Source organism: Pongo pygmaeus, chromosome 16, assembly GCF_028885625.2.
Source record: "Pongo pygmaeus isolate AG05252 chromosome 16, NHGRI_mPonPyg2-v2.0_pri, whole genome shotgun sequence".
NCBI lineage: Eukaryota > Metazoa > Chordata > Mammalia > Primates > Hominidae > Pongo > Pongo pygmaeus.
The window spans coordinates 73,701,754-73,722,904 of NC_072389.2; the positions used below are offsets into that span (position 1 = coordinate 73,701,754).

The 21,151-nt window shown below is 53.5% G+C and overlaps 1 protein-coding gene across 2 annotated transcripts; it reads right to left on the reverse strand.

Moving 5' to 3' along the window:
- Nucleotides 1–124: 124 nt before the first annotated feature.
- On the reverse strand, nucleotides 125–19,703 carry CLN6 (CLN6 transmembrane ER protein). Of its 2 annotated transcripts, XM_054451162.2 has the most exons (7): nucleotides 19,446–19,687; nucleotides 10,495–10,609; nucleotides 7,484–7,582; nucleotides 4,854–5,042; nucleotides 4,440–4,495; nucleotides 2,820–2,942; nucleotides 125–1,586 (listed from the first exon to the last, which is right to left on the reverse strand). In XM_054451162.2, the coding sequence occupies exons 1-7, from the start codon at nucleotides 19,526–19,528 to the stop codon at nucleotides 1,316–1,318; spliced, it is 936 nt and encodes a 311-aa protein (XP_054307137.1). In that variant the 5' UTR covers nucleotides 19,529–19,687; the 3' UTR covers nucleotides 125–1,315. The 2 variants fall into 2 exon arrangements, with proteins under 2 accessions (XP_054307137.1, XP_054307138.1); XM_054451163.2 differs by lacking the exon at nucleotides 7,484–7,582 and having other exon boundaries at nucleotides 19,446–19,703.
- Between the last annotated feature and the right edge of the window lie 1,448 nt (nucleotides 19,704–21,151).

Genomic DNA, 21,151 nt, shown 5'->3' on the forward strand with positions numbered 1-21,151 from the left:
CCAGCGTGGGGCAATGGCTGCGTGAGGGTTCACGATACAGCAACTCACCATGCTGTAGGGCGCACTGTGGGTGCTACACCTCAGCACGTAAGGGAGAAAAGACAAAAAACACCTCCAACACCACTTGGGGCTGTGACTGTATTTACTTCATTCTTGAATCCCGCGTCCCCGTGGCTGGGAGCTGACACATCCCCGGGCACCACCGTGACTTCCTATGGGTCCCTTCCCTTCTGTCCCTGACTCTGTAGACCCCCCATGGGAAGGGTCCTAGGTAGGGGGAGGTTCCTCCTCCCTCGAAACCCTGGGCCACTCTGTCAAGGCAAAGCCTCTGGGCCCAGCACCTTGTAAAGGCTTTTGCTGAGAGGAGCTCTGACTTTTGCTCAGGGCCTTTGGCACCCCACCCCCCAGCCCCCAGGAATGCAGGCGCTCAAAGCCTGTGGCTAGGCTGCCCGAAGCGCGTGCCACAGTTCTTCTGGAGTGGGAGCAGGGGGACACAGCTTTGGGTGGAGGAGGGTCGCCTGGAGAGCTGGAATGCCAGGGGAGTGGGCAGTGCCTCCAGCTCCTGGGGGCCAGGCTGGCTCCACACCTCATGGACCTGAGCCTGGGCGGGGTCTGGAGTGCACATAGCCCCCAGGCAAGGAGAGGGCAGTGACAGGACAGAGCCACTCATCTGTCCCAAAGCTGCCCCCAAGGGGTGTCAGCAACCCCAACCTACTGACCTACTTTGGGACCACAGGCCCATCTAGTGCAAATGAGGCCCAGAAAGGAGAAATGCTTTGCTCAACAGCCACAGGAGGCTGACGTAACCTATGTAATGTACGGTCAGGGTGGGCCTGAGGGATGAGCCAGCTGGTGGGCAGGCGACACACCAGGTCCCCTCCTGGCCTCTGCCCCACCCAACCCTCTCCTGCACGGCTACCAGAAGATGTTCGGGAAGAACAGACCAGCCCTGAGTAGGGAGTGTGGTCAGGTACAGAGGAGGGGCAGGGGCCCGGATCTTGGCCCAGAAACTCTCTAAAACAGAATCCAATCCTGAGATGATCCAAATCAAACAGAAACTTGACGGAAATAGTAGAGTCTGAAAATGATGCACTCTGCGCACACATATACAAGACACACACACACGACACACACACACAAAGACACATACACACACGAATCTACGCACACACACACGAATCCACGCACACGAGGCACACCCCACTCATGCTCTCGGTCTCTGGTTACACACCCGCACCTCCCCTACTCCTGTATTCAGATGCCCTCTATGGCCCACCTCCCACGCGGCAGCGCACCAGAGCCTGGTGCCAGGGACTCAGTGCCGACTGCTGACATGAAGGGTGTAGAAAGCCCAGGGCTCAGGGACGTAGATGACACCCGGGTACTTCTTCCTGAGAACAGGGTCATTCCACAGCCAGGCGACCCAGAGCGCCACAAGCAAGAGGGTCAGTGAGAAGGAGGAGAAGAGGAAGAGGCCGTTGCTGTCCAGGAAGAGGCGCTTGCGCTTCTGGTGCAGGACGAGGGCCAGCATAGCGAAGAAGGTGAAGATGAAGAGGATGAAGATCTGGCCCTCGGTGACCAGGTACCTGGAAAGGCCAGGGGTGAGTGAGACAGCTGCCGTGGCAACCCCGTCCTACCTGGCATCCCTCCCTGTGTGCGAGAGCCAGGCTGCCCTCTAGGCAGGCAGAAGAGTCCTCTGGTGCCAGGGCTCAGTGAACTATGCCACTCTAAGCCATAGCCCATGGGCAGCATATTGATTTAGCTGGTATAGTTACTGTTTTTTAAATGTTGAGTTTGTTGCCAATATTTAAATAACAGAATACCTACAAATGTTTATTTCTGGCTTCTCTGGTCACATTAAGTTTATACTTCCACACAACAAAAACTGACTAGAGGAGAAAGCAACAAACAATTGCCACTACGACGGCAGCTACCTCCGCGGCAGGATGCTGGGGTAAGAACCGGCAGGAAGCGCTCCCCTAACATCTTTCCCGCTCACTGTAGCTGCCACCCATTCTTTTTAATCCCCAGAGAGCATACAGATGAGCCCCAGTGGGCCATCTCAGCCACACAGGGGACAGGCCAGGGAGAGGATCTAGAGCTGGCCCCGGAAAGGAGGCCCTTTTCATTTTGAGAGAGGCCTCCCATCACAGAAGGGCCCAGTCCTGCCCCCACCCTGTCCTTCCCATGATACCCACAATCCCAGGGTGACCTGTCTCCAGGGCAGAAGTGACAGACGAGGGCTAGGAGACTGGCTGAGGCCTAAGTCCTCTGCAATGGGAAGAAGAGAGAGCCAGAGGGAACAAAGACCCCAGGCCAGGAGCCCCTACGCCACGAAACCCCTGAGTCTGTCTTTGGCGTCACCATAGTGCTTTACATTTGACAAAGCCCCTCTCTCCTCAGCATCCTCATCATCTGAGAGGCAGACAGGCAGGTACCATCATCCCCATTTCACAGAGGCAGAAACCGCAGCCCACCACAGGGCTTGGTGTCAGAGGTGGATTGTACCAGCAGCCCCAGGGCAACACTGGGGTTCTTGACATGGGGCACAGAGCAAGAGCGGCTTGAGGATGGAGAGAGACTGTGCAACCTCGCCCTTTCCTCTCACCTCCCTGCCACACCCAGGCCTGGGCTTCATGGAAACAAAGAGGCCACCACAGGGCACTGTCACAGTCTCCACTAGACACAAGAGGAAGCAGGGGCTCAGAGAGGGCCAGTCTCCCCGGGGTCACACAGCAGGTCCATTGGCAAGTGCAGAATTTTGCTGCCGTGGCTCACTCAGTGCCCCTGCCTCTGCCCCCATGCTGATGTCCACTCACCAGTAGTACAGGCCACTGGGCGCCACCAGGAGCAGGGCAGGCCCTGGCATCAAGCTCTCAGCTTTAGAGGCAGTAAAGCAGCCGCTGAAGTACATGAAGAGGATGAGGAAGAAGGGGATGTACCTGTGACAGGAAGGCCAGTGTCTTAGAGGCCTGCTCAGCGGCCCTCTTCCCCACCACCTCTGCACCCGCTCCCACGGGGTCCCATGGAGTGCCACGTCATGGTTTACAAAATGCCTAGCCTGGGTGAGAGGCGCTTCTCTCCACCTGACCTTGCCTGTGCTGGGCATCAAAGGTGGGACAGAAACAGAAACAGAAACAGAAGGGCAAGGCACGTGTGAGTCAGAGGCCCAGAGGCATCCACACTGCCCAGGGCACCTCGCTCACTCCGTGGGGGTAAGGGGGTATCTGGGGGGTTGTCTGTCTCATGCATCGCAGACACCAGCAGCCCAGCCCCACACTAGCCTGGAGACAGAGGCACCTCCCGGGCTGAGGATGGAGGTCCACATGTTAAAAAAGAGAACAGCACCTGCAGGGGCCTCTTGGTGAAGCACTGCACCCACACTCAGCACACAGCCCCACCCCCACCTCAGACACCTCACCCCAAAATACCACCCTCCCCCCTCTCCACACACCGGCTCCCTTGCTCCCACCTGTGCTGACTCTCACCGGTAAACCCGCCTGCCTCTTCTCACCCACACCCCCTTCCTGCTGGGGCTCCAGCTCTCTGTTCCTAGCCCCTCCACCCTTCCCCAACCTTCTGTGGGAAGAGGCTCTGGCAAAGGCCAGGGAAAGATGGCAGGAGGCCTGTCCAGGGACCCTGGACCAGCTGAGCCAGGAGGATTGACATCGCAGGGCCCGAAACACCCTGGAAACACCAGTGCAGGGTGTGTGTGCTGTGAGCACCAACTCAGGGCTGGCCCTCACCTCCCAGCTGCAGCCCATGGAGCCCTCCTCCCTCTGGCCTCAGCTTCTTCTGGGTAAGATGGGAGGTTGGAACAGATGAAGCCTCCCAGCCTGGGCCCGGCATCTCCTGAGGCTGAGGCCACATTTCTGAGGTCTCCCCCAACTGAGGGGCGGGGTAGGTAGGAAAAGGTGCCCCTCTGGGAGTTCTGAAGAGGGGGGAGCACAAACAGCACGCCCCTCCCCAGCCTCATCCATCTGGCTCCCCGCAGCTTCCTCCACTCCCAAAGAGCAGGCCCGACACGGGTGGGGGTCCTTGGCTCTGCCCCCACCCCCCGCATCACCATCTGGGGGTTGTTTATCAGGGATGCGTCCTCCTCCCCCACGCTCAGGGCTCAGGCTTGGCAAGGGAGGACCAAAGCCGCTCGCTGCCCTCTGCTGGCCGCTGCAGGCACTGAGGGCTAGGCGGGGGTGGCGATGCTGGGGGGATGCTGGCCGGAAGCAGGGGCCCAGAGTCCGGCACAGCAGCTGGGTCTCCCGGGCAACCTCGGGGACAACCTCACTGGAGGTTGAGCTCACAGCGCCTTTACAGGGGATGAGACTCAACACGCGGAGACCTGCAGCCCAGACAGCCTTGCTCAGTGTGTCCCTGAGACCAGTGACAGAGCTAGCCGGTGGTCGGGGCCCCTGGGATAAACAGATGGGCCCATCACTCACCACATGCAGTGACCCAGGTACTCATCATAATAGTAGAGCAGCTCAAAGGAGTCGATCTGAGGGAGGCACGGGCAGGGCAGAGTCAGGGGGGATGTCGATGTCAGTCCAGGGAGGTGCTGGGGCCCCAAGCATCCCCTCTGACCACCTTTCTCCCAGTCCCAGGCCTCCCCCACTGCCTTATTCCCTACCCAGGGCCTTGCCCTCTGTTACAGGGACCCAGGTGGGAGGCAGTCTGTGCACCACTTCCTAAGAACACTTGAGCATCCTAACTTGGCGCAGGCGACGGTGCCCTCACCTAACAGAATGCCTTTGGTGGAAGGACAGGTGCGGCGAGGGGTGGGGGCCATTTCTTCAGCCTCCCAGGACAGACTGTGCTTCTAGGGCTTACAGGCAGGGAGCAGGAGGTGGCCTCACCAGCGTCTCCGGCTTGAGATTCTTGATGATGGGGTTCTCACGGACAGACAGGTGGTGCTGGTAGCCACTGAAGAGCAGGCGGTGGTTGACAGAGTCACCCACCAGGTGGATGCTGGCACCCATGATGAAGATGATGATGCTCACGTAGGTGATGGAGCGTGGCAGGGTGCGGGGGGACCGCTCGATGAGCTGGGGTTCAGAGTGGGGTTGGCAGCATGACCCCACCTCTGTCACAGTATGTGACACCCTCTGCTTCCCCCCTCACACCTGGGGTGGGATGGACGCTTCCAGCTGGAATGTCACTCCAAAAAGTGGCTGGTCCCTTTAGCAGGCCAGCCCAGCCTCCAGATCCTCCCATGACCCCTATGAACCCAGGAAGGACTGCAGAGCAGCACCCCCCACTGACTTTACCCAGGGAGCAAAAAGACCAGAGGGCCCAACTCCTTTCCCAAAGTCACACATGAGCTGTATGCTGGAGGGGACAGCCCAGCCTTCAGTGCAGGAGTCCAGGCTCAGGCCCAGCCCTCCCACTGTTCCTGGCTGTGTCCCCAGGTGGCTGGCCCAGCCTGCTGAAGGCACCTTCTGATTTCTGAGTGGTCCCAGCAAACATGAAGAAAATGTCAGGGATGGGGGCAGGTGCTTCTGAAATACCACTGTTAAACTGAAAACACACCGGAGTTCTGAGATGATACTCCTCCTACTTCTGGAGATTTGAAATATCTTTCTTCAATACAAAATGATGGTGATAGTAAGTGGTGATACAGGCTGAGCATCCCTTATCTGAAATGTTTCAGATTTCAGATTTTGGAATATTTGCATATACACAATGAGATATCTTGGGAATGCATATGCAAGCCTAAACATGAAATTCATTTGTTTCATTTTTCTTTGAGACAGGGTCTCACTCTGTCACTCAGGCTGGAGTATAGTGGCTCAAGAGATCCTCCCACCTCAGCCCCCAGAGTAGCTGGGACTACAGGTGTGCACCATTATGCCCAGCTAATTTTTAAATTTTTTGTAGAGATAGGGTGTCATTATGTTGCCCAGGCTGGTCTCAAACTCCTGGCCTCAAGCCATCCTCCTGTATCAGCCTCCCAAAGTATCGAGATTACAGGTGTGAGCCATCATGCCTGGAAAAATTCATTTATATTTCATATATACCTTACACACACAGCCTGAAGGTAATTTTACATAACATTTTAAATAATTTTGCACATGAAACAAAGTTTGTGTTAAGTATGTATGTGTAGAATTTTCTCTTTTTTTGAGATGGAGTCTTGCTCCATCGCCCAGGCTGGAGTGCGGTGGTGGAATCTCGGCTCACTGCAACCTCCACCTCCTGGATTCAAGTGATTCTCCTGCCTCAGCCTCCCAAGTAGCTGGGACTGCAGGCCCACACCACCGCGCCTGGCTAACTTTTTTGTATTTTTAATGGAGATGAGGTTTTGCCATGTTGGCCAGGCTGGTCTCGAACTCCTGACCTCAAGTGATCTGCCTGCCTTGGGCTCCCAGAGTGCTGGGATTACAGGCGTAAGCCACCATGCCGGCCCTAAGGTTTTTGTATTTTTCTCTTTTTCTTTTCTTTGAGATGGGAGTCTCGCTCTCTTGCCCAGGCTGGAGTGCAATGGCGTGATCTTGGCTCACTGCAACCTCTACCTCCCGGGTTCAAGTGATTCTCCGGCCTCAGCCTCCCGAGTAGCTGAGACTACAGGTGCCTGCCAGCATGCCCGGCTACTTTTTTTTGTATTTTTAGTAGAGATGGAGTTTCACCATGTTGGCCAGGCTGGTCTCGAACTCCTGACATCAGGTGATCCGCCCGCCTCGGCCTCCCAAAGTGCTGAGATTACAAGCATGAGCCACCGCGCCCAGCCATTTTTTTATATTTTTAATGGAGACGGGGGTTTCACCATGTTGGCCAGGCTGGGCTTGAACTTCTGACCTCAAGTGATCCGCCCACCTCAGCCTCCCAAAGTGCTGGGATTACAGGCTCGAGCCACCGCGCCCGGCCGAGTTTTCTACTTATAGTATCATGCCAGTACTTTAAAAATTTCAGACTCCTCTGGAGCATTTCAGATTTCAGATTTTTGGATTAGGGATGCTCAACCTATAGTAGTTTCAAAGCCCTTACTTGGCAAAGTGCAAAGCCAGCAGTTCCTGCTCGTGCTCCCAGTGACATCTCAGGGCTCTCCAGGGCGGAGGATGGAGTTCAGCTGCTGCTGCTGCCTCTCCCGCCACCTGGCTGCTGCTTCTCTTCCCAGTGGGTCCCTGACCTCTCCCTGGACCCCCAGTCACTCCTGCCTCAGCCTCCCCAAATGTTTTACGGTTTCCCAAGCACAGCCTTGTCCTTAGGTCCTTCTACCTGAACACCTCTCTGCTTCCCCTGCTGGCACGCCAGGCTGAGGCTCAAATCAAAAGCCCTCCCTTGGGGCATATTTTCCATCCCTCCAGGCCACCGGCAGCTCCGCCTCCCCTGGGCCCCAGGCCCTGGACATGCTGCTCTGTCACAGCCTTCACCCCCCAGCAGCAGGCAGGAGTGTGCTTGAGTCAGGACACAGGGCTTAGCATCACCTTCTTGCCAGGTGTGCAAAGAATGGGGATGACAGGAGAGAGTGGGGGCCCTGGGACAGTACCTTGAGCAAGAGAAAGGGTGTGATGACGTTGTAGGCCATGTGGAAATAGTCCCCAACACTGGGCTTGTTGAGTGGAAACCATTCGAGAGGGAATACCAGCTGGGGAGCAAATGGAAGAATGGGCTCACCTGGGCACAGCCCCACACGGCCCTCAGGCCTCAAGGGAGTCTGCCCCTAATGCCGCCCACCCCAACTCCTTTCACCCCCCACCCCCTCATGTACGCTTAATTCTTTCTGTGATTGCTGGACCTTCTTGGCAGCCTTGGGACAAAGGTTTATCCAGACAGGAAAGCTGAGTCCCAGAGGAGGTAACGGACTTGTCCCCAGACACAGAGCAGATTCAATTCCAGGCAAGGCCTGACCCTGTGCCCCTCACCCAGCAGATACCAAATAAATGACCCTGATGCCAGCTTGGGAGTTGGTAGGCTTCTCAGGGACTCCGTTGTGGCACCAACTTGCTGGGTGACCCTGGGCTAATCCTTCCCTTCTCTGGGCCTTGGTTTCCCCATCTATAATACAAGAGAGGGGGCCCAGAGGGCCTACTTGGACCCTTCAGGTTCCGGCACTCCAAGATCAGTCTCCTGAGTGCTAGGCCCTGGTGTGGAGGGACTGCTCCCAAACCAGGTTCAAAGTACACATTAGGAGACAACGGAGAAAATAAGAATGCTCTACAAAGTAGCTTCAACTCTTCCTTCCCTACCTTCCCAGAGAGAGGAAGGCAGGCCAGGGGCAGTTCCTCCTTCTGGAATGCTCTCTCTTCTGAGCACAGTATGTGGTTCCTTCATGCTAGAAGAAGGTTCAGAGCAGCCAGTCCAACCAGTCTTCTTGGAGAGAGAAATGAAGCCCAGGACAGTGACTTGCCCTAGGTCACCCACAAACCCAACCAGATGCCCCAACTCTTGGCTCAATTCCTCTTATTTTTCCACATTTAAAAGGCAACCTTCAAAAAGTCTGCAGGAAGGAGAACCAGCACCCACCGTCACTCCCTGACAGCACTGCCAGGACAGCTTTTCTTTACGCCCATCAAGTCTTTGATCCCAGGTAGACAAGCTCGTTGACTTGCAATTAGTCAGTCTGCATGTCATTTAGGAACCTTTTTTCTCCATAAATATTCCAGGTTGCTCTATAGTATCCATAATTTCTGCTTAATGGCCAGAAAACATTCTCTATAATGGACATAGCAAAACTGATTTACCCAGTCCCTAATGCTGGACACTCAAGTCACTTCTAAGGTTTGGCTATCATAAACACCACTGCAATGAACATCTTTGAGTTAGAGGAAACTGCTGTCTTCTTGCTGATTATATCCCTACGGGCAGATTCTCGGAAGGGTATTACTGGGTCAGCAGGGATGAATATATTAGGGTTCTGGATATTTATGTGACAGAGAATTCAACCTCGTCAGGAAGGGTCTCTGGGGCCAGAATGCCTGGGCAGATGCTGGCCTCTGTGCTTGCCTCAAGCCAGTTACTTATTCTCTCTCTGCTCAAGTTTCCTCATCTATAAAATTGAGATTAGCAATAGTGTTGATATGAGAATTAAATAAACTGAAACACATAAAGAGCTTAGAACAGAGTAAGCATTCGATGTTAGCCACTATTCTAACTTTGCTCTAATTATTATTCATTCAATAAAAATGCATTAAACACTTATTGTGTTAGGCACTATTCTAAGTACTAATCTTGCCAAGTTGTTACTTATGAATTATTACTGCTTTCCAAAAAGGCTTTGCTTTTTGTTTGTTTTGTTTTTTGAGACAGGGTCTCACTGTGTCGCCCAGGCTGGAGTGCAGTGGTGTGATCACGGCTCACTGCAGCCTCGACTTCCCAGGCTCAGGAGATCTTCCCAGCTCAGCCCTGAGTAGCTGGGACTACAGGTGCACATCACCACACCCAGCTAATTTACAGATCTTTTGTAGAGACAGGATCTCACTATATTGCCCTGACTGGTCTCAAACTCCTGGACTCAAATGATCTTCCCGTCTCAGCTTCCCAAAGTGCTAGGATTATAGGCATGAGCCACCATGCCCGGCCCCAAAAGGGCTTTGCTAATTTGCATGATCACTAGCATGTACAAAGTGCCAGTTTCAGCACCGGATATTGTTATTTTTACACTTGAATTTGCTGAGTGACCTTCGAAAAGTCACTTCCCGTTTATCTTCCAGTAAACTGAGAGAATAGGCCTGGATGCCTTCATATCTTTTGGCTCTATGACTGTAGCCCGTCAGGCAACTGCCAGCAAGTTGGGTGGGAGGGGTCTGGGGGCCATGAATAGTCACACTGTGCCCCCACTACCAAATAATGACTTGATACCTGGTGACACCTCACTTAATTTTCTTCACGTTCGTCTATTTATTACCTATCATCTGTCAATTATCTATCTATCTATCTATCTATCTATCATCCATCCTCCCACTACAAGCAAGGGGCACTGGTGCCCTCCCAGCATTAATCTTATCTGTGGAGGCCACCACTGGATACTAAAGCATGAAGTAGCCTTGGAGGGCAGGGGATGGTTTCACTGGATGGCATTAAAAATTACCCATGGCTCACAGTCATATATAATATGCAAAATCAGCCTACACGCTTCAATTCCAGAAAAAATAATACTATCCCAAGGTAATGGGGAAGGATGGGGAAGACGGGGGTGAGGGTGGGGTGCTTCACTTCCTTTCCCATACCCCTTTTTCTGTCTTGGTGATTTGGTTCAACCTGGTTCACCTGCTTCCAGACACAGGCCAGAGGGGGTTACAGTATTACAGTGTGACTGTTCAGGACCACCAGTTCCCCCATGAGAGTCGGGGCACAGTATGACTCTTCAGGCCCCCCACTTGCTGGCAGTTGCCTGACGGGCCAAGTCATAGAGCTAAGGATATGAAGCCATCCAGGCCTATTCTCTCAGTTTACTGGGAGATAAAGGAGAAGTGACTTGTCTAAGGTCACTCGGCAAATTCAAGCCACACTAAGTGTCCTCAGTGCTGGTCAGAGCCCTGTGCACCATTTCACACTCACCATGGCAATGGGACGCCCAAAGTCCAGAACCCAGTTCTGCAGTGTGAAGTAGAACCAGAGGTCAAGATGGAAGGGAGCCGTGCGGGCAGCCTCATCAGCGCTGACAGAGCCATGCCTGGGAAGGAACCAGATGAGAGAAGTCAGCTCTTCTCTCCTCCTCCACCAACATCTTCCCCTGAGATTAGCCACAAAGAGGTCTGGGGACTTAAGGACAGGAGGAGACACACATAATTGAGTTCTAGGGATAGGGTTTTGCTGGAAATACTGGAGTCTGGCCCTGCAGTCAAGGAGAAGGTGACTTCAGCTGCCCCGACCTTAGCTTCCCTATGATTCAGGAAGGAAACAGCTGAACAGGTATAACTGCTGGGGTTTCTCCCCTACTGAATGATGGAGGAAATCAAGAAAGGCAAAGGACGCAATCGTGGCTGAAAAGCATGAAACTTGATGATGGATGATGGCAGCTGACCTTAGTTGAGCACTTACTATATTCCAGGCACTACTGTTAGCTGTTTACATGTATTATCTCATTTAATCCTCACAGAAACCTTTCAAGGCTGAAATATTACCTCCATTTTACAAATGAAAAAACTGAGGCCCAAGAGGCTCAATAACTTGCTCAAGGTCACACAGCTAAGGATTTGAACCCAAATGATTGAGCTCCTGAGATTATACTTTTAACCTCCATCCCATAGTTGGGTCCACCATGATTGGTCTATGAGATGGGAATGTGACCAGAGCTTGGCCAATCAGAGCCCTCCAATGAAATGTGCCTTAGAGAGACTGAAATGGATAGGGCCTCCTGCTCGCTTGATTCCAGCACTGTGAGGAGGTCAGGTTGGGCTGCTGGTACTCCTCTTCTCAGCAGTCCACAGTAGAACCTGAGAAGGAGCCAGCAGAAGCAAGGTGATGTGAGAGACACAGCAGGAAGTGGAGTACTGCCTCACGATACATCTTTGGAGGCCTGTCCCTCTCACTAAACAGTTGGTCATCTGCTGTTCACAGATGCACTGAAGTTCCAGGACCAGTGCTGCCTCCTCTGGGAAGGCTTCCCCGATGAAGCTTTTCCCAAAGCCCCGCCAGCCCACTGCAGGGAGCACTTCAACGCCAACCCAGTCTGGCATAATGGGGCTGGAGCTGTACTCTCCCATCTACACCCTCGAGAACAGGGGTGATGTTTAAGGCTCTCCCAACTCACCCACCTCCCTATCAGAGTCCAAATCCTCTTTACAGAGTCCCTGCAATTACTTGCACACCTCCAGGGACAAGCAGCCCGCCACATCCTAAGAGGACTGAGGTGTGGGTTTCATCGTCTCGTTTGTGCCAAGAACAGGCGCCATGGACCACGAATCTGTATTTCTCCAGAGTTCTGAGCTCAGGCCCTGGTCCATGCTCAGCAACTACTGGCTGATTAAAACAATCACAACGACCAGTTACTCCTTTTGTAGTGGCAAACATTAGCTTAGAGGCACTGCAAAGACTGTCTTCTGTCAATACTGCTGTTGCTTCCCTAATTTTCTGAGATCCCTTCCTGCCAGTTCCAAGGATGATCCATACTGGCTGGTAGAGTACCCCAGAACAGGGAGGCAAGCTCTTGGGAGAAATCTCATTTTCTAGTGGCAGGCAAGACAGGTTGGGTAGGCCTTCCCTAGGTCAACTAAGTCTTCCTGTCCCCTCTACTCGGTATCTTCCACCCCCTTATTGAACACCAACTATGTGCAATGCTAGGTCTTTACCTGCACTATCTCATCTAATTCACACATCTGCTTTATAGATGAGGATACTGAGGCTTAGAGGGATTAGGTGCTTAGCCAAAGCCACCCATGTAGTAAGGAGCTGTGGCAACAACTCCTTTTGTCAGCCTATTTCCCACCCCCTGCTTCTTCTGCTAAGACATGATATTTCCTTGGCCACAGGAAGGGCCAGTGACCTAGACTGGCCCAGTGGGACTTTTCCAACTGCAGGTGGGGAAAAGAGCTCCTTCCTTTATAGTGCTGGGTTCTAAGGGTGCAAGCCCAGGACTGCCTACAGCCAAGGTTCCACCCTCAAGGGACAGCCAGGTAAGAATGAAGTAGCCTCGCAGAGAGGATCAGGGAAAGGGGGAGAAAAAGTGCTGACAGTGTTCATGTTGCCAGTTCATGATCTGGCCATATGAGCCAACACATTCCTTTTTGCTAAGGATGGTGCAGTTCACACTGGGTTTCTGTCACTTGCAACCCAGTCATCCTGAATAACGCACACAATTCAAACCTGGGTTTATGTTAATTCAAGACCTGTGCTCTTAATAGCTTGCTATTCTGTTTTTTGTTTTGTTTTTTGGAGACAGGGTCACCCAGGCTGGAGTATAGTGGTGTGATCACAGCTCACTGCAGACTTGTCCTCCCAGGCTCAAGCATTCCTTCCACCTCAGTCTCCTGAGTAGCTGGGACCACAGGTGCATGCCACTATGCCCGGCTAATTTTATTATTATTATTATTTTTTTTTTTTTGTAGAGATGAGGTCTCACTATGTTGCCCAGGCTGGTCTCAAATTCCTGGGCTCAAGTAATCAACCCACATCAGCCATCCATAGTGCTGGGATAACAGCTGTGAGCCACCATGCCCAGCCAACAGCTTGCTATTCTGTTTTTGATTACTAGGCTTATCAGGAGATCAAGTTAGAAAGGGATCAGCATGGCCTAGGGCAATACACAAAGCTTGCATGAGGGAAGGGAGCCTCAAAGCACGGATGGATGAATCTAACTAGGCAGAAAAGCAGGAGAGCAGGGTAAAGGCCTGGAGGTGGAAGTGAAGAAGGTTCTGCATGGAGCTGAGATGCCTGGCTTACTGGACCCAGAGAAAGAGAAGGGAGGGGCAGCTGGATCTTCAGACTGGACAGATAGCCAGTAACCGTGAGGACTGCTCAGTGGTCTGAGACGAGTGACCAACACAGAGGCCCCACCCAGCTCCTTCCTCAGTAGCCATCAGGGTAAGGCCTCAAAAAGCAGACAGTGATAACCTCCAGGCCCAGAGAACTCGGGTGGCGAAAGAGGTAATAGCCTTCAGTTTCTTGCTCTGATACCTCCAAACTGGGCAAAAAGTAGGATGTTCGGTACGAGGAATAAAGGGATTTTGAAAGCATGAACACTTAAATGTGTGTATCTGGAAGTTATGCGTACCTAGCACACACTAGAGGCTCAGTGACTACCTTCTCCTCCACCTCAGGAAGCACCTTGGTCAATGAGAATCCCTGTCATTAGTCCAGCCTAACTTAGTAGGACAGGAAAAAAAAAAGAGGGGGCTGGGCCCAGTGGCTCACGCCTGTAATCCCACCACTTTGGGAGGCTGAGGTGGGCAGATCACCTGAGGTCAGGAGTTCAAGACCAGCCTGGCTAACACAGTAAAACCCTGTCTCTATATAAAAATACTAAATTAGCCAGGCGTGGTGGTGTGCACCTGTAATCCCAGCTACTTGGGAGGCTGAGGCAGGAGAATCGCTTAAACCTGGGAGGCAGAGGTTGCAGTGAGCCGAGATCGTACCATTGCACTCCAGCCTGGGCAATAAGAGTGAAACTGTCACACACACACACACACACAAAATCTCTCAAAAAAAAAAAAAATTAAAAATTAACTGGGTATGGTGGCACACATCTGTAGTTCTAGCTACTCAGGAGGCTGAGATAGGATGATCACTTAAGCCTGGGAGGTCGAGGCTGCAGTGAGCTATGACCATACCACTGTACTTTAGCCTGGGTGACAGAGTAAGACCTTATTGGGAAAAAAAAAAAAAAAAAAAAAAAAAAGCAGGCTCACAGAGTGGATACTCAGCAACCAGCTTGCAAATCAAGATTAGACTGGGCACAGTGGCTCATGCCTTTAATCCCAGCACTTTGGGAGGGTGAGGTGGGCAGATCACATGAGGCCACGAATTCAAGACCAGCCTGACCAACATGACGAAACTCCATCTCTACTAAAAATACAAAAATTAGCCCAGCATGGTGGTGCACGCCTGTAATCTCAGCTACTGGGGAGGCTGAGGCATGAGAATCGCTTGAACCTCACAGGCAGAGGTTGCAGTGAGCCGAGATGGCACCACTGCACTGCCTGGGCAACACAGCAAGACTCTGTCTCAAAAAAAAAAAAGATTAATCAGCACCTGCCTGGTTTTCTTCTCCTGGAACTCTGCCCACGGGAGGCAGATCATGGAATGGTAAAGGCATCCTCTCCCCCAGCTCATGTCCTGGGGATGAGCAACCTCAACCCTGTCCCAAGTTCCTGGCTCCACAGACTTAGCACACTGAGCCCCTAGCCTGTGCCAGCATTGAGAACAATGGTGCTGGCACAAAGGCAGGTAACCTGAAACAAGGTTAGACTCTTCTCTCCTTCCCAGTTTTCCAAGTCTACCATATGGGGACAATGACACCATGACAGTTGAGGAGTGCGTGCCATACACTTAAAATCCTCAAGGCAGTCAGCAGCATCTGCAGGGCTGCCTGGCAGAAAAGGAAGGGGTTTCATCCTGAACAAGTCAAGCAGTAACCCACAAATGGGGACCACAGAGAGACTAATTTTGCTTCTATTTAAAGAATGGTAACATACAAGACAATGAAAAGCATGAACAGAAAAAAACTAAGGAAATGAAGGCAAATATAAAGAGAGAATAAAGGCAACTAGAAACTCCAAGAAAAACAAAAGCAACATAAGAAAGCAAATGTAACTGTTAAACATTATTTGGCTCTGTTGGAAAAATATTTATTAAATACATGGCTTAAATAACATACACATTATATATTAATTTTCAATGTTTAGAGTCAATCCACAGATAAAACATGGAAGATAATTATGGTTTTAAAGCAGCAGATAATTATAGTCTACTTTGATAACATGAAAACAGAGGACAGAAATTGTAGGAAGGGGTGAGGAAGGCTAAAGTTTAGGGCAGGGGACTAATATCCTCTTTTTATTTTAGTTTTGGAGACAAGGTCTTGCTCTGTCACCCAGGCTGGAGTGCAGTGACACAGTCATGGCTCATTGCAGCCTTGACCTCCCAGGCTCAAGCAATCCTCCCATCTCAGCCTCCTGAGTAGCTGGGACCACAGAAAGGCACATGCTGTCACACATGGCTAATTTTTAAAATTTTTCCTTTTTTCTAAAAGGAATCAAAGGCTGGGCGCAGTGGGTCATGCCTGTAATCCCAGTACTTTGGGAGGCCAAGGCGGGTGGATCACCTGAGGTCAGGAGTTAGAGACCAGCCTCGCCAACATGGTGAAACGTCATCTCTACTAAAAATATAAAAATTAGCTGGGCGTGGTGGTGGGCACCTGTAATCCTAGCTACTCGGGAGGCTGAGGCAGAATTGCTTGAACTTGGGAGGTGGAGGTTGCAGTGAGCCGAGATGGCACCATTGCACTCTAGCCTGGGGGACAAGAGTGAAACTCCGTCTCAAAAAAAGAATAAAATAAAATAAAATAAACCAAGAAATAGCAGTTGAGTGGAGTCTTTTAAGAGTGTGGACTTGGCTGGGCACGGTGGCTCACGCCTGTAATCCCAGCACTTTGGGAGGCTGAGGCAGGCGAATCACAAGGTCAGAAGTTTGAGACCAGCCTGGCCAACATGGTGAAATGCCGTCTCTACTAAAAATACAAAAAATTAGCTGGGCGTGGTGGTGAGCGCCTGTAATCCCACCTACTTGGGAGGCTGAGGCAGGAGAATCACTTGAACCTGGGAGGCGGAGGTTGCAGTGAACCGAGATCACGCCACTGCATTCCAGCCTGGGTAACAGTGTGAGACTCCATCTCAAAAAAAAAAAAGAGTCTGGACTTTGGAGACTGTTTGGGTTCATATCCCAGCTCTGCCACTAATCAGATCTTGAGCAAGTCACTTAACTTCTTGGGCCTCAATGTCCACATTTGTAAAATGGAGATAATAGTAGATCCTATCCCTTTTTCTCTCTTTTTTTTTTTTTGAGACGGAGTCTCGCTCTTATTGCCCAGGATGGAGTACAATGGCGCGATCTCGCATTGTACAATCACCGCAACCTCCACTTCCTGAGTTCAAGTAATTCTCCTGCCTCAGCCTCCCGAGTAGCTGGGACTACAAGCTCATGCCACCATGCCTGGCTAATTTTTGTATTTTTAGTAGAGACAGGGTTTCTCCATGTTGGTCAGGCTGGTCTTGAACTCCTGACCTCCTGATCCCCCCACCTTCGCCTCCCAAAGTGCTGGGATTACAGGCATGAGCCACCATGCCTGGCCAGTAGATCCTATCTAAAGGGTCGTGGTTTAATTAATATATGCAAAAACTGAAGAGCAGGGCCTGATCCATAAAAAGTGCTACATAGTGTTTGTTATTGTTATAAGCCTATTATTTGGAAATAGGAATTTGACTCCGGTAAAGAGCTAAAAGAAGCTAGGGTGATTGTCTCTGGTGCCAGGGAAGAGTGGGACAGGGATTACTACTTTTTAAAACTTGAAGCCTTTGTTATTTGATTTATCATGGGCATTAATTATAATACTTTCTTTTCTTTTTTTTTGAGACAGTCTCACTGTCATCCAGGCTGGAGTGCAGTGGCGCCATCTCGGCTCACTACAACCTCTGCCTCCCAGGCTCAAGGGATCCTGGTGCCTCAGGCTCCTGAGTAGCTGGGATTACAGGCGTGGGCCACCACACCTGGATAATTTTTGTATTTTTTAGTAGGGACGGGGATTCTCCATGTTGGCCAGGCTGGTCTCGAACTCCTGGACTCAAGTGATCCACCCACCTTGGCTTCCCAAAGTGCTGGGATTACAGGCGTGAGCCATGGCACCCGGCCCACTTGTAACACTTTCATTATAATACAAAAACTGGCAACAAAGCAGGCGGAAGTTGGAATGGGTTACCTTAAGAGGTAGTGAGCAAAGCATAGATGCAGCAGAGGAAATCCAAGCATCCTAGGAACTGGACAGGATGATTCTGCCTACTCTCTTGAGCAGCAATGATACTGGGAATGGGCTGAAGCCACACTGTGGGGGGCAGAGACACCCTGGGAGACAGAGAGCTCCCACCTCACACCACCGCCTTGGGAATACCCTGGCTGGTGGGGAGCTCACACAGGGGAAGAGGGACATGACTCCTTAGCAGCCAAAGTGGAGTCATAAGAGCAGAGTCCATAAGTCAGAAACCCTGGGTTTAGGCCCTGGTTCTTGCCAGCAAATGACGTAACCTCTCTGGGCCTCCATTTCCCCATCTGTACATTGGAAGTGACATCTGGCAGCTCATTGTCAAGACTGAGTAAGATGCTAGACATGGGAGCCCCACACAGGAGATAAAGTGGTGACCATATCTGAGACCCACAGGCTGTTCCCATTGGGCTGTCACAGTTCAGGGCAGTCGGTGACCCCCAACTTGGCAAGGGTTCAGAACAGAGACATCCCGCAGGCAGAAGAGGCTGCCTGGAAGAGGGAGCTGGCAAATGGGTTGGGTGGAGGCCACAGCAGAGATGAAACCACTGGACACGGCGTGGGGCAGACAGTCCGGGGACTCAGCCAGTCAGGCTCCTCAGCCCATCTGAGCCTATTTCCTCATCAGTAAAATAATACTTAACCCACAGGCCGAGGGAGACAGGTGAGCTACAGTATGCGGTCTACGGTCAGTACATTGTTTCTAAGTGAAAACGGACACAGTTCGCAGCTGCTCAGCCCGCATGTCCTCAGCAGCAGAAACGAGCCATCCCTTAGCCCAAGCGCTCAGACTTCTCCCTTCATCCAGGTCATACCAAAAACATCCTAACAAGGACTTTGCACATGCTAGTGCTCAGAAACTTCCCACGACTCCCCAGTGCCTATGGGATAAAGACTGTATCCTTAACCTGTCACCTAGGACAGGAACTAGGGTGAGACAAGCAAGGCCCCCAAGGCCCAACATTTGAGGCGGCACTCACGGTCACGGCTGTGCGCCTACCCCTAAGTTTTGCACTCTAGGTCCTCAACTCGAGTCCTAGACTTGCTGCAATTAAAGGCCCTTCACAATCAATCCGCATCCTCCTGTCACTTTCTTTTACAGCCGGAAAGCTCCAGCACCACTAAACTCCTTGCTTTCCCCCACTGTTTCCCTGGCTGGAACAGCCTGTCTTCCCTGGGTCCCCTACCAAGTCCTCTGAGACTCAGCTCAAGTACCACTTCCTCCATGAAGCCCTCCAAGATGACCTCTCACTCCCACTTGAGCTCTGTCTCTCCTGGTCCCTACAGGACGGTAAGCCTCTCCCACCTTCACCCTGCCCACCCCCTTACCGCCTGGCACAGCGCTGGGCATACCACAGGCGCTTAAAGAATGCCTGCTAAATGCGGTGAATGTTTCTGGTCAGTAAAACGGGACGAAGGTAGAATGGAGCTCTGCTCGTCCCAACAAGATAAACCAAAAACTGAGAAGGGCTCCTCATTCATTCTCTGGACGGGAGCTTCCGCCCTTCTCCGCTGTCTCTTCCATTACATTCGCACATTCTTGGGTGCCCCAGGTCAAGCAGAGAGCCTCCTGATTAATGGCAAAATCAAGTCCTACTCAGGGCTGGAGGGACCCCGAGAACGCGGAGGTGGCGCCCGGAACTTGCGGATAAGTTGGGGGTCCGAGTGACGAGGTGTGTGTGTCCCCACCGCCCTGGGGAGCTCTCCCAGCGCAGCGGCTGTCCCGGCGCCAGCCCGGGTCGCGGGAGCGCGGTAGGGGAGGAAAACCCCTAACTCCGGGCGGGCGCTCCTCCCACCCGAGCAACGGCGAAGCGGGAAGGCAGAGCCTCGCTGGGCCCCGGGCTCCCCAGGCAGAGAAGGAAACGCGGGGGCACCGCCGCCACGGTAGCGCGCCTCCAAGCACCCCGCGCTCCGCTCCGCCCCGGCCCGCGCCGCACACGAGGTTCCCGCCCGGCAGCCCTAGGAGCGTCACGTGGCGGGTCCCGAGGCCCCAGCGCACAGGCGCCTAGCCCGCCCTCTCACCCCGGCGCGCGCCCACCTGGCCTGCAAGAAGGAGGCGCCCAGCTGCGCGCCCGGGCCGCCCGCCGCTCCCGGGTGCTGCCGCCTCCGCGTCGCCTCCATGGCTGCCCCGTGGGCCCGTCGGCCCTGCCTTTCCGAGGAAGAGACCGGTTCGGCTCGGCTGGCCCGCCGGAGGCCGCCGCAAAATCCCAGCGCGGGGCGGTCCGGGGCTGTCCGGGGCGGTCTGGGGCGGGCCGGCGAGAGCGCGCGGCCCCCGGGAGGAACGGGCGGGGCTGCGGGCCCGGGGCGGGGCGGGGCGGAGGGAGGCGGGGCGGGGCGGAGGGAGGCGGGGCGGGGCGGAGGGAGGCGGGGCGGGGCGGAGGGAGGCGGGGCGGGGCGGAGGGAGGCGGGGCGGGGCGGAGGGAGGCGGGGCGGGGCGGAGGGAGGCGGGGCGGGGCGGGGCGGAGGGAGGCGGGGCGGGGCGGAGGGAGGCGGGGCGGGGCGGAGGGAGGCGGGGCGGGGCGGAGGGAGGCGGGGCGGGGCGGAGGGAGGCGGGGCGGGGCGGGCTCCGCGAGGGGAGGGCCGGGTGCCGCGAGTGTGGCGTCCTCGCGGGGCGGGGGCTGCTGGCCTGTCCGAGCTGCGCGCGTGACCACCAGCGGGCTGCGATGTGTTGGGGTCCCTTGCCTGCCTGGGTACGGGAATCTCTGCCTAGGGTGACTGAGGCCTGGGTGTTGGGCTGGGGCAGGGTAGGGACCTGGAAATAGACTAAGCTGACTCAAATGCTCCCCAGGGCAGCGGGTGATGTGGGATTTCCCTTGTTCTTGCGGGTGGAGGAGAGGAGGCAGGACTGGAGACCTGCACGTGTAGCACCGGCGTGGTGCAGCACGTGGGTTGCAGATGTTCTAGTGAGGGGCTGGCGGTGACAGTGGGAAAGAGCGAGTTGGTGACATCTAGAGTCGTGTGGGAGGTATGGTGACTGGGACCCTGGATGTGGGGCGTGAGGGGAGAAGAGTTCAGGCAGTGGCCGGATTCTGCCCCTGGGTGGATAGTGGAGGCACCCCCCGGGAAGTGGGCTGGAGCAGATTTCGTGTAAATAAAGATTCATCTTTGAACTCCTTAAGCTTCAGGTGGGTCAGGAAGGCTGTTGGACCAGTGGTCTGAAGCTGAGGCGAGACCTGGGAACCCAGTGGACAGGCTCGTGAATCACCGGAGCATACATGACAGACAGAACCTAAGGGGACAGCGTCCTCAAGTGAAAAACAGAACCAAAGGTCAAATCTGAGAACAGTCTGCAGGGCAGATTGCCAGGACTTCATTAGTGGTACCACTTTGAACTAGCTGTGACGCGGGCAAATGGCTCAACCCCTCACACCTTCAGTTTACTCATCTGTAACAAGAAGATGCCTATTGCATCTACTACATTGGGGTTGTGATGACTATATGAAACCCTTAGCAGAGAGCCCGGCACCGGTGGACTAGTTATTTACAATAGCCCGTCTCGGGACCTGAGGTTTCCCTCCACAGAAAGGTTACCTTCCACACTACTCTCAATGTCACAAACTCTCTCCTTCCCACGGTCACTGTCAGCAGCCCAGGCCCCTCAGTAGAACAACTGCAGTCACCCCCCATTCTCCCCCACCACCCCCGTGTTACACCAGGCGCACGCGACATGTGCAGGTCTCCAGTCCTGCCTCCTCTCACCCAGCCCTCAAGCCACTGCAGAAGGGATGTGCCTCAGATGCAAAT

Coding starts and splice junctions, on each gene's coding strand:
- CLN6 (XM_054451162.2), bottom strand. CDS start 19,528: ATGGAGGCGACGCGGAGGCGGCAGCACCCGGGAGCGGCGGGCGGCCCG. Junction 5,043..7,483: donor CACCCTTTCTCTTGCTCAAG/GTACTGTCCCAG, acceptor TCTGAACCCCAG/CTCATCGAGCGGTCCCCCCG. Junction 1,587..2,819: donor CCCAGTGGCCTGTACTACTG/GTGAGTGGACAT, acceptor TGGCCTTTCCAG/GTACCTGGTCACCGAGGGCC.